The sequence below is a fragment of the Asparagus officinalis genome, chromosome 8 (assembly GCF_001876935.1).
Source record: "Asparagus officinalis chromosome 8, Aspof.V1, whole genome shotgun sequence".
NCBI classification, from domain to species: Eukaryota; Viridiplantae; Streptophyta; class Magnoliopsida; order Asparagales; family Asparagaceae; genus Asparagus; species Asparagus officinalis.
This window is the reverse complement of record NC_033801.1, coordinates 69,083,772-69,097,330: the sequence shown is the minus strand read 5'-3', so window position 1 is coordinate 69,097,330 and position 13,559 is coordinate 69,083,772. Positions and strand designations below refer to the sequence as shown.

General features: G+C 38.6%; 1 protein-coding gene across 1 annotated transcript; it reads left to right on the top strand.

Annotated features, from left to right (window-relative positions):
• Positions 3,139–6,888, top strand: LOC109821338. The gene is made up of 4 exons (XM_020387527.1): positions 3,139–3,202; positions 3,329–3,538; positions 5,803–5,952; positions 6,023–6,888. The coding sequence occupies exons 1-4, from the start codon at positions 3,139–3,141 to the stop codon at positions 6,763–6,765; spliced, it is 1,167 nt and encodes a 388-aa protein (XP_020243116.1). The 3' UTR covers positions 6,766–6,888.

Genomic DNA, 13,559 nt, shown 5'->3' with positions numbered 1-13,559 from the left:
GCGCCCCCATTTGTCTAATGGTCGGACTCTGGACCGGTCTTGGGCGCCCGAATTCCCTTGGTTCACCAGGGGCATCCAGCGAATGACAGGGAGAAGGAACTCGAACCTCGGGAACCTCGGATTCGTCTAAGCCAGCGTCAAAACCCTCAGTATCCTCAATTGGATCCTCCGAGAACAACTCCCTAGCAGTTTGGTGGCCCCTTCGCCTTGAAGAGCGGAGAGAACCCCTGACAGGACGATCGCGTTCCACCAGACATGAGTTCTGGTTTTCTTTTTTATAATTTTGAGAATGACTTTTGTCTCTTTAATTTGTTTGGTGGATTTTGTAAATATCCTATCCACATTATGTATATTTGTACGACTATGTTGTTCCCGGGTTCGACCTTTAGGGTAGACATTATTTGTATCATTAATTTATTTAGTTTTTTCATATATGCCCTTCATTATGTAGACATTTGTAAATTTGGTATTTAATAATTTTATTTAGATTTACATTTTAATTTAAACTGTATCCTTATCTTCATACTATGTATATCCAATAATAATTCATAATTTATCAACTTACTCTTACTTGATGAAATAATATTTGAATTTTAAGGATATTTTTGTCTACCGAAAATTTTTTCCGAACTCATTTTTTTAAAGATGTATGGCTCGAGATAGCATGTAGGGCCCGTTCTCAGAATGTGATACCCCGGTCGGATATTCACCAACCAGCGAAAGGCACCGCGAGTAAGGACCGTGTAGTGATCCGCCGTCGGAGCATCCCTGAGAGATTCTCCATATCCACCCCCGCTGAAATAAGGGAATGTTTTCAGCGAAAGTTGTTTCCATTGCAGATTCCATTAAAACTTCGATCGTTTACAACGAATTACAATGAAAATAAAAGAAAATACAACTCTCGAGAAAATAACACAGAAATTGTTTATCAACTCCTGCTTTTGTGGGACTTTGCCTGTGCCGGGAACGCTTTAGTTCGTGGACCACCGATTCGTAGATCGAGAGGTTGTTTAAGGATCTCTCCTTCGTTTATCGAAGTAAAGATTTGAAAACGAATATCTTATCGATGTAAGATGTCCGTTCTTCCAAAGATCAAGTCTGAGCTTAGATCTCTAGGATTCACCAAATGATGCTTGTCAGAGGGTGAAAATTCTCTCTTTCTTTCTCAAAATCACCAAAGACTCAAGTATCTTCTGCTCCAAAAATGCTCTCTGTCCTTTAATTCGTGCCTAGGGAGGTATTTATAGGGCTCTCAGTGCACCACAGTTGAAACGGAGGCGAAATAACTGACTGGCCGTTTTCTCTTTGGCCGCTGCAGTCTACACTGCCGCGGCTATTGGCGCGGCAGTATAGGCTGCCGCGGCCAAAGAGACGGTTATGAGCACGTTCCATCGCGCTCAAAACTACTCTCCCACGAACTTTAACCACCTTTTTCGTGGTTTAACCGCTTTTCCACGTCAGCACACGTTCTATCTTTGATATGCTGCCACGTGGACTTCAAAAAATCATCAAATAACTGTCTTATAACTGCCACGTCATCCTCTTATAACCAACGCGACACTATAGGCCGCCGCGTCTAAGCCGCGGCACCTTGGTCTGCCGCGTCATAGCCGCGGCGCCTTGGTCTGCCGCGCCATAGCCGCGGCGCCTTGGTCTGCCGCGCTATAGCCGCGGGCCAGTGAGGCTAACTAGGGGTCTGACGGTGTTGATAGACGGCAGAGGTGGTGCCGCCCCTACCCCTAGGGTTTCTAAAACCTAGGGGCAATTTTGTAAATATAAGATTTTTATTTTATATTTTTTTAATTTAAACAAATTCTAGAAATTAGTTTTTAATTCTAAAAATTATTTAAAAATAGTAAAAATATATGAAATATTTTGGGAAAATTTCTAAAAAATATTTTTATTGCTTTTTTGTAGAAATTTTAGAAATTTTTTATATGGGGGCCACTAGATTTCGTAATAGAGTTATTTTTTTAGATTTTAGAAAAATAATTTTTAAACTTTGGTAGTTCAAAAAAATTATTTTTATACACCAAAAAATTTAATTATAAAATTTTAATAAAATATTAGATTTTAATGGGTAGCTATTCGAGTAGGATCACCGAGGGCATGTACCAATTTCATAAAAAATGAAAAACCCTTATAAAATTGATAAGATAAAATAAGGGAGTTAAATAGATAAAAGGGAAATTGTTTTTATGTTCGTCATGCTGCATATTTGGACACATTAGAATATATAAACAAATAATTACTAGTGGAAGATTTCAGGTAGAGATGACACTACGATTTAACAACCTAATCTAGTTTATCTTTAGGAAATCTAATATTCTAGTTTCAAAAATTTTATGATGATTTTAAAAATTATATCTTTGATCACCTATGGTTGGGACCCTAGGCTTTCTTTTCTTTGTTTGGGATGTAATCTTATTATCAGTGTAAAAGGCTTGATGAGATGGAATGTTCTTCATGGAAGAATAATACTCCACGTAAATGCTAATAATCTTAATCGATCTATAATTAAAATGCACTAATTCTTCTCTTAAGTACCAAAACAATTATTCTGATGTCAGTCTAAGACTGAGTAGATTGAGATACTTTTGTTAAAAGATCCATTTTCTTTTGAGAATAGAAGATTTTAATGAGTACTGAGGCGGCTATATCCGAGTCAGAACAAGTTAAAGATGGAATTAGAGATTTGAGGCCGGTCAGAACAAGATTTGAAAGTAATAAGATTGTTCAATGTAGTTCATCAAGTGGACTGCAAAGAGAGACTATCTTATCGAGGACTATAAGGATAATCTAAACGCAAAGAGCTTCTGGGGTGCTTTTAATGTAAGATTCAGGTATATCCCTTCAACGAGGATCCAAGTTCTTATCATTAAGTTGGATTCAATTGAGATGATTGCTAGGGAGAATATCAAATTTAATTTCAGATGTTAACATCTATAATTAGGGATCATGAGATAGTTGGAACTATGTCGAGCATGAAGCGGTAGATCCGAGCAGTTATTTAGGCTTTGCATAACTCTAAGAAAGATATTTGTTACGTTTATTGCACATTGTAGATGTGATACATCTAGATATGTGAAATTAAAAGTGAAGTTGGAGTCTAAACACTAGGGCATATTTAAGGCTAAAATGTCTACTTCAACTATGGAAGCTGGATACTCGAGGCACAAGGCTGAGAGCCTAGTTGCAATAGGTACATCAAGAGAGTTTTTAGAATATATTCTAAAATAAATAAAGCAATTAAAAGGTGAAAAATCCAGCTAATAAGAGAAAGATTAATTGATTTCACTTCAAACAAGCCAATATTGTCATGCAAAAGGGCGCACAACCGATAAAACTTGGGATTCACAGAAGGCATCTGTGGGGCAGGAGGAAGTATTGAATCTGGAATTAGAGCAGAAAGATCTAGCTAGGGATTATGTAATGGTGCTAAGTACTGATGCACAGGGGTCTCCTTTGAGGTTAGGGAACAAATATATCTCTCAAGATATTCTATATGCTCTCATTAAGAGTAAGGAATCGTCTCTAGGTAGTTAGACTTGTGGGATTCTAGATGATTTTCCTTTTGTGGGTAACTTACTTAGATTTACTTTGAGATTTCTCTACTTATAAAGCCAAGCTAATAGCTTCGTTGATTTTAGAATGTAACTCATTACAAGGTAATTGTGTTATCTTCTATTTTATATTGTGTCATGGATTAAGATTGGATCTAATTTATGGTATATTAGATGAAGTTGCATTAGAGGACACATGAAGGCTCACTAGGGCGACCTCCTTAGTATATGTACTAGGGTATTTATCCTTCCATGAGTATGGTCTCATGGGAAAAACCACTGGAGAGTCATTTTGGCAAGCTATGAGTACCTCAATTGTAATTTGTTCACTCTGTTATATGTAAAACAATATTTATGAAGGTACAAAACAGAAGGCCCAAATTCCTCTTGTTTAAAGAGAAGCTCTATATACGATCATGTGTATTTGATTTCGCTCCTAATTGAGTGCATGAAATAGTTTCAAGTGCTAAATCAGCAAGGTGGGTAATTAGTTAAACAAAAGCATTAGGGCTTTGCATATTAATCGTGAGAGATTATCTATCTTGAAAGTTTAAGTAACTATATCAAAATAAAAGAAAAATCATATAGTTGATGATATCCTATATTCTGCTATAAAATGGTATTTTTCAGAAATTAGGAATATAACTCTACTAGATATAATTCAGAATTGCTACCCATTAGGTCTTGGGGAGATGTTCTATTGATAGTGATATATATTCTGAACCGTATACCTTTGAGATCGGTACAGTCAATACTCTATGAGTCATGTGAAGTCGAGGGCGTACGTTGGATCACTACATCCATGTGGGAGTATTGCTTTCATATACAACTTTTTTTATTGGATGAGAAGTTTGGACCCAAGAATGTGAAAACTTTTTTTTCATACACTATTTTNCTTGTAGGTAATATGATGACTCTGTGACTAAAATAGTTATGGTATATTGAGTTCCACAAGGAGGATTCTTGCACAAAAAAGGTTAAGATTTAGGCTCATATGAGATTGAGGAGACTATCATGGATTTAGCAATGAAGGATTAATTAGTTCCTCTACCAGCTAGGGATAGTGAGAGCAAGATATTTTTAGATGACTTGAAGCCATCTATGGAATCTCACTCCCTTAGAGATCATTCCATGGACTTGTATAAAGACGATATTTTTTTAGAACAATGGGGAAATGTTCATGGCTGCAACACATGTTATTGCGAAGCTTAAATCATGTGAGGACAATTTCTAGGTCTATAGTAAAAAAGTGGAAAACAACAATCAATGGGGAGTTCGAGTTCATGAGGAAGAATTAAGTCTAGGACTTGAGAAATCTTCTAACTGAATGCAAGACCTTTGAAAAAATAGGTTTTTAAGGTCAACCAGTACAGGATATACAAGTGATGTAGGGCACACTTAATAGTGAATGAGTACACCCAAGTAGTAGGGTGGGCTACTGAAAGAAACATTTTATCTAATGGAGAGAATTGTCTCTATTCGCGTGATATTGACTCTTATGCTGTAAGTGGATCTTAAACTAGTGCATATGGACATCGAAATAGCTTTATCTATGTAGAACGGGAAAATGTAATCTATGTGGATCACCCTATGTCTCATACACAAGGGACTTGAACACAATGTGTAAAAGTTAAAGGATCCTACCTATAACTTGTAACATTTTTGTAGTGTGTAGTATGTTTGATCCTATCAGATTGTGTTAGGTCATGGTTGTTGGCCTTCTTGTTTTGATGATGATTTACAAACAATTTACATGTAATATTGTTTGTCTAGTGTTTGTGTTTTATATTTATTCTAGGTAAATAATATGTTGGATGATGGATGGAATTGCGCATTCACGATCATATCCAACGGATGTTGGCGGAATTGTGGAGTGAAGCAATGCAATTCAAGTTAAAGATTCAAGTTCAAGCTTCATCCGCAAGTATACTAAGTCAAGCTTATTGAAAATCAAGATTGCTTGGGTAACATTTAGATTAGGTGTTATATTATGTGTGTTGGTACTTTAAGCTCAATATAATATGCACACACATTTTATTGGTTTCTTTATATATATATATATAGTTATATATATATACATAAGTTAAGTTTTGGCTTCTATGTATATTTAGTTATATATATACATACATGGTTTTGAGTTTTCAAGTTTTAATATGAAACAATTGAATATTTGTCTAATCGTGCTTTGAAGTTGGATTAATACTTGCGGAGTGATCATTCATCCTTTTCTCGTTGACAGAACTTGTTCCTCAAGATTTTGTCGCTTTGGATCCGAAGCCATCAGGTGTTTCAGGTGAACAACCGTCTCCTATAGTAACTCAACCGACGATCGTTATTCCTGAACAGATCCCTGTTGTTATAGAATCTGCTCTGACCTCAACAAGCCAAGGTAACTCGGTCGTGAATTCTTCCAGCGAGCGTACATATTCTTGTACTTAACTTATTTGTTCTCTTTGCAGCTATTTCTTCTTCATTGTCCGAGCGGATTCAAGTTTTATTGGCAGATGAAGATCCGGACAAAGCTGCCCTCTGTGTTGACGTCCAAAGCTTCGTTCATTTCTTAAACGCCATGGTCGATCGGATTCTTCTTAAAGGTTCACCATTTGAACTTTTCAGGAAGTCTCTCGATCGCCATGTATCAGGAATTAAAGAACAGGGGTGCACCGAATTATCTAACTCCATAGAAGCTTATTTGGTCGATCTTAAACAACACATTGAACAGTTACAGAACTTTCGAGTTGATGGCGCACCTTCTTACATCGCTTCCGAAATGGACCTGAGGCTACAAGCATGGCGTGATTCTCAGAAATCCGCTGAATCCGAACTTCAAACACTGAAGACTCGCATTGATCAACTCCGGGTGAGTGCTGCCAAGAAAGCTCAAATCAAGGTAGACCTGTATCGTGATTTGGAATCACGTCGGACAGAGGTAGCCCAGTTAGAGAAACGACTTGCCGAAGCTAAGGATGCTTGCGAATTTTTGGAGTCTGATCTAGCAGAAGTAACTCAAGCTGAGGTGGATATACTCCGGCAACTTAATTTCCAGAACAAGACTTTTGATGACAAAGAACAAGAGGTTGCCAGAATTCAAAGTATCGATGAAAGAAAATTTAAAGCCAAACTGATACCTGAGCTCGAATTGGCTTACGCGACAAAGCTTTCTAAATTAGAAGATGAATTCCGTCATTACAAATTATTGTAATTTTGAAAACATGCATCTTTTCTTTTGTGCTGCTTTGCTTGAACTCTTTTGGTTAATACAATGAACTTTTCTTTTTTATTGAGATTTTATTATGATTACTCATTCTTGTTTAGAATAAATAGTCATAATACTTATAGGATTTTTGGCAAATCCTCAGCCATCAACGGATTTGATATGCCTTTACCAACTACCGTTTGAGTCGGGCTAGTATGTGAATTATCTAAGTCCGTTTCACATATAACGTTGCGCTAAAAGAATTAAACTCTTTTAGGCTTTGAACTATCATATTGAATATGTAGGCTACATGTGTTAGATGTAGGCTTATCTCTAATAAGGGATAGAGATAACATCCCCCATGTGATATGGATTTTAAAGTGTGAATAGGTTGCGCTTCCTATATAGGACAACGAACCCGAAATCAGAGAGGAAGAATTTTATATTCTATCTCCCGGTCTCTTGTTTGTTGGTAGAGATAAACCCAGAATTGGAGAGGAAGAATTTTATATTCTATCTCCTGGTCTCTTGTTTGTTGGTAGAGATAAACCCAGAATTGGAGAGGAAGAATTTTATATTCTATCTCCTGGTCTCTTGTTTGTTGGTAGAGATAAACCCGGAATTGGAGAGGAAGAATTTTATATTCTATCTCCTGGTCTCTTGTTTGTTGGTAGAGATAAACCCAGAATTGGAGAGGAAGAATTTTATATTCTATCTCCTGGAGCAAAAGAAACTCGAAGTGGGATCTTCACTTAGAGAATCTGGATTGACCTGAATAATCCTAACTGTCGTAAGGTTTGATTACTCAATTCGAAAGTGGATCTTTCGTTCGCAAAATGAATCGAAAGGAGATTTTGGTTGTGGTCCTAACTGTAGTAAGGTTTGACCAAGTGGGAGTTTTGAGGATCTCTCGTTCATGGAAGGAATCGAGAGGGGATTTTGGTTTTGGTCTTAACTATTTAAAGGTTTGACCAGGTGAGAAATTGGAATAGGGTACAAATAACAATGAGTTCGTTGATTTGCACGAACTACTCGATGGGAAATTTTGATTTCAAACATTTAACATGAAATAATTTGTCAACTGACACCGACTGACGATGATTGCTCAATCCGACCGGTGGAGGTTTCATAGCGTGAAATTATAAATTATTGAATCTCATCTTCCATGATCACATTACAGGGTTTTGTGAGGAAAGATTAACTTGTCATTAAATCTCATCTCAACAAAAGTAGTAAAAGGTTCCTAATTATTTTCATAACAATTAAGAACGTATCATTCGCATAATCAGTTCTCATTTAAAATAATCAACTGATATCGGGTTATCCTGAAATATCCCATATAGGATTTTCTAGAAACTTCCCGTTTTACGTAAGTTATCCTGAAAGCATTACGGATAATACTTTTTCAGGAACTTTCCATTGATTGGCATCATCAATTTGTTGCCATCCTGAGTAACCAGGCGATAGGCACCGTTCGAGTAGACTGTTTCTACTACAAACGGTCCTTCCCATTTAGGTTCAAATTTGCCTTTCTTCTTAGAAGTGAGAATCATAGGTCTTCGAACAGCGAGAACTAAATCTCCTTCTTTAAAGCTTCGTCGTCGGACTTTTTTATCGAAAGCCCGAGAAATTCTAGCTTGATAAAACTCGATCTGTTGTTGAGCTTCCAAGCGTTTCTCATCTAATATCTCTAATTCCTCGAGACGTTTCTGATGATGTTCTTCCGTCGTCATTCCCGTTACGAGAGCGATACGGAGAGAAGGAATCTGCACTTCCAATGGAAGAACGGCTTCACACCCATACGTTAAAGCATACGGGGTGGCTCCTGTAGGCGTGCGGACGGTCGTACGATAAGCCCAGAGAGCTTCGCCGAGTTTGTCGTCCCAATCTCGTTTATTGGTTTTCACCAATTTCGCCAGAATTTTGATGATAGTCTTGTTAAAAGCTTCGGCCAGTCCGTTAGCTGTAGGATTATAAGCGGTTGACGAAACGTCCTTAATCCCGAATTTACCGCAGAACTTGATGAATGCGTTGCTCACGAACTGAGGACCGTTGTCGTGTACTATTCGCCTTGGCACACCGTATCGATATATGATATGGTGTTTGATAAATTTGATGACATTAGTCGTCTTTACTTCTCTAAGTGGAACTGCTTCTGCCCATTTCGAGAAATAATCGGTGATTGCTAAAATAAAACGGTCCCCTTTAACCGAAGGCGGAAAAATAGGACCTACAATGTCCATTCCCCATGTCTCAAACGGCCATGATGTCGCCGAAGGATGTAGATACTCAGGGGGTATGTGCATATAATTCGCATGTAATTGACACGCTTCACATTTTCGTGCGTAGTCGACTGCGTCTTTTACCATAGTTGGCCAGTAATACCCGATTCTCCTAAGTCGATCACAGAGCTTAGGACCGGGCTGATGTGCACCGCATATTCCATCATGCGCTTCTTTGAGTGCTTGTTCCGCTTCTTTTCCGGATAGACAACGGAGTAAAAGACCATCATACGATCGTCGATACAACATTTGCGCTGCGACATTGTAATAAAATCTCGGTGCTCTTCGTCGAATCGATTCCCTTTCTCATACATCTTCAGGTAATATACCATGTAAGACATAGTCGATAATAGGAAAACGCCAATCTCGAACTTCAGGTTCAACTCCTATTGAGTAAACCTCTTTGGCATTCGAATCGTAGATTGGGACAATAAGCTGGTGAGTCCTCACTGTAATCAATTGCTCTGTTTTGGGAGGTTGAGCCAAGGATACTGACAATGCTGCCAATGCGTCTGCATATGCATTTTGGAGACGCGGAACGTACTCGATAAAAAATTCTTCAAACGAGCTTGCCATCTCGATGGCCACCTGGTGGTATGGAATCAGGTCTCGATTTCTGACTTCATACTCCCCTCGTATTTGATTAACTACCAGTTGAGAATCTCCAAAAGCCTCGAGGTATTCGACCCCCAGTTCTTTGGCGAAATTAAGTCCGATTATTAATGCATTGTATTCAGCCACGTTATTAGAGCATGGCTCAGTTAGTGAATATGCTCTAGGCAAGATGTGCTTTTCCGGGGAAACTAAAACGACCCCCACACCTGAGGAAATTTTAGAACATCCGGGTGCACTTGCCACGTTGGTTGATCGAGAAGCCCCATCGAAGTACAATTGCCACACTTGTTGATGCGAGGTGGTATTAACTTCGTGAGTTTCATCTGGCAGATCGTCGTACAATTCGACTACATCCTTCGTAGGGTTTTCCGCCAAAAAATCGCAAATAGCTCGTCCTTTAACAGATTTCTGTTGCTTGAAGTACAAGTCATATTGCGATAGGAGTAAGGCCCATCTAGCCAACCGCCAATTCATGGAAGCCGGTTGGGTCATGAATACTCGTACGGGATTTATGTTGGAAATGACATAAATCGTCTGTCCGACTAAATAATGTCGCATTTTCTGAATCGCGAATACCAAAGCGAGGCATTCCTTCTCAATTATCGGATAACGAGACTCAGCTCCTACCAATGTACGACTCAGATAATACACAGCTTGTTCGTGACCGTTATCGTCGTCTTGTGCAAGTAATGCACTTAACGAATGGCTCGTCGCTTTGACATAAATCAAAAACGGTCTGCCCGATTTCGGTGCAACGAGAATAGGAGGATTCGCTAGATATTTCTTAATATCTTCGAATGCCCTTTGGCATGCTTCATCCCAAACGAATGACACGCCTTTCTTCGCAAGTTTAGAGAATGGTTGACATTTTCCGGAAAGATTTGATATAAACCGACGGATATATGCCAATCGGCCTTGCAACCCCCTGAGTTCTTTAAGATTCTTCGGTGGTTGTAGCTCATGTATCGCTTTCACCTTATCAGGATCAATATGAATACCCTTTGTAGTGACGACGAACCCAAGAAATTTACCGCTCGACATTCCAAGGAAGGATTTAGTCGGATTCATTTTCAGCTGATGAGTTCTCATAAGCTCGAACATCGTCTTCAGATCGTTAATGTGGTCATTTTTATCGCGACTCTTAACGACCAGGTCATCAACGTAGCATTCGACAGTTTTCCGGAGGTGCTCTTGAAAGATTTTCGTCATCGCTCGTTGGTACGTAGCGCCGGCATTCTTCAAGCCGAATGGCATAACAGTGTAGCAGAAAACACCCAGGGGTGTTCTGAATGCTGTATGTTTTTCATCATCTGGATGCATCTTTATCTGATTATACCCAGAAAATCCGTCCATGAACGACATTCTCTCAAACCCGCATGTGTTGTCGATAATGACATCCGTAATTGGTAGGGGAAAATCGTCTTTAGGACAGGCGGTATTCAGATCTCTGAAGTCAATACAGATTCTGATCTTTCCATTCTTTTTAAGAACTGGGACTATATTGGCCAACCATTCGGGATGTTGTTCTTCTCTGACAAAACCTGAATCAATTAGCTTCTTGACCTCAACTTCTATTGCCTCCATAATTTGCGGCCGAAACCGTCTTTGTTGTTGTTTGACAGGTTTAGCATCCGATTTTATATTAAGGGTGTGCATTGCTACGTTTGGGTCGAGTCCAGGCATATCTTCGTAATTCCAAGCGAACACGTCGATATACTCTCGGATGAGGGCGATTAGTTCATCTTTCTCGTCTGGTGGAAGATCCCCACTGATAAATATAGGTTTTGGATTATTTTCGTCACCCATATTAACTTGCTCTACCTTATCTTCAGTAGGAGGTTCTCTTTGCTCGAATCGATCCCCGTATTGGACATTCATGTAATGTGTCCAAGGATCTTCCCAAGTGGGCAACTGATCGTCTTCTTCTGTTGTAGAAGGATCGACTGTTGCCATGTTTGACATGAGACTTTTGAATTTTTCTCCAATGCTTACATCAGAATCCCAATTTGAAGTGTCAGATGAATGCCCACTCCTGTCTATTAATTGGTTAATTATCCGTTGGCCATAATCGTCATCGGATGATGAGGCATAACCCAGACCCCTATTACGACTGTAATAATTATCTGGTTTTCCTTTTGGTACATAGGCAGGACGGGGTGGAACCCTAACACCTTGACCAAAATAGAGGCCTTCACCAAGTGAAAGGTCATAGCCTTGACTCGCCATATAGTCATTCGCTTGAGAACTATACCGGGAGAAGTGTCGCCCGGGTTTTTCTTCATCCGAATTACTGTCTAAGAAATGATCTGGAGTAGGGGATAGTTCCCCTTTTCCAAAGATTATCTCTTTTTCACCCCATACTTTTGCGGGTAAGATTACAGTTGTTCCGCATGAATCTTGGAGGCGTTTCGTCGTCGTACAAGACGAACGAAGCGGCATATGTAGATTAGGGTTGTTATACAGTTCCTGCATTACATTATCAAGACAAGGCAAATACTCTAAATCACCCTTTATTATTTCATCGGCAAGCTGCCAGTTACAACTTTCGTCCGACGATTCATCACCGTCAAGATCGATTACAAGAGGTTCAATGTCATTTAGTACAAGACCTTCACTATAATCGAACCCGGCTTCGGTATCAGCTTCTTCTCCGCTGTCCGTGCCATGGGCCGATGGTTCAGTTTCGGAGTCTTTTGTTTGGGGTTTTTGCTATTGGTTTCTCTTCCTATATAAACCCCTCAAACCCCTTCTACCAGAGGCAACTTAAGATGAGTCTTTAAACAAGAGTTTAACAAGGGTTTAAGTTTGTTTTAAGTTTGGTTTTAAGTTTGTTTAAGGGTTTGGTTTGTGAAGAATCCCACAAGAGCAAGTGGAGATCAATTCATTGATATTTGAGCTTCAATCCATCTCTCTCTCTTGTCATTTATTGGAGAAGTTTTCTAAACTCTATCTATCTTTATATTTTGTATTATTTGGTTATCATTTTATTAAGCTAGTATTTATATTTGAGTTTAGTTTGATTTGATTTGATTTCACTTATTGTTTACACACACCCACTTGAGCTTATTGTATTTTTATACATAGTATATTTGGGTTGGTGAGAGTTGTAACAATTGAGTGTGAGCTTTAATTGAGTTCTCGCCTTGTATTAGAGAACAAATCATTTGTTGTTATTGTGAGGTGTGGAGTGTAGACGTTGATCAGTGAACGTTGAAAACCGACATTGTGAGTGTTTGTGAACGTTGATCGGCGAGCGTTGAAAACCGACATTGTGAAGTGTAAATATTATTCGGGTGAGCGTAGAAAACCCGGTTGTGATAGTGTATTTCTTCCCGGGAGTGGGTAGCAGAGACGTAGGACGGAAGGTCCGAACTCCGTAATTATATCGCGTGTTTGAGTTTGCTTTGACGCACTTCTCTTATGTTTATATTTCTTATCGTCATTGTCCATTGCTCATTATTTATATCATCCACTATCTTGTTTATTTTATTTACCCTTGTGTATATCACTTATCCTAGCTAACATATCTTGTTGTATTTTATACTTGCTAGGATAACTTGTTAATTAGTTTTAATTGGCATAAAATCGGATTAGATTAGCATAAGACCCTAATCATCCCCCCTCTAGGGTCTAACAATTAGTATTAGAGCTTGGTGCTCTTTGATTTAAGGTTTAATCACCTTGAGTTAAAGATCCAAGTTATCTTTTTGTGATAATCTTATTTAGATTTAATTTGTATCTTACTTGCATACATTTTCATATTATGGATATGCATTGTGCACATTGTTTAGGTTATACCATTAATATTGCTCCTAGATTAGATAATTTTCCTTATGCACAATGGTGTGTGATATTTAAACTTTTTGTTCAATCTAGACACTTTAATTTATGGGAAATTATAGA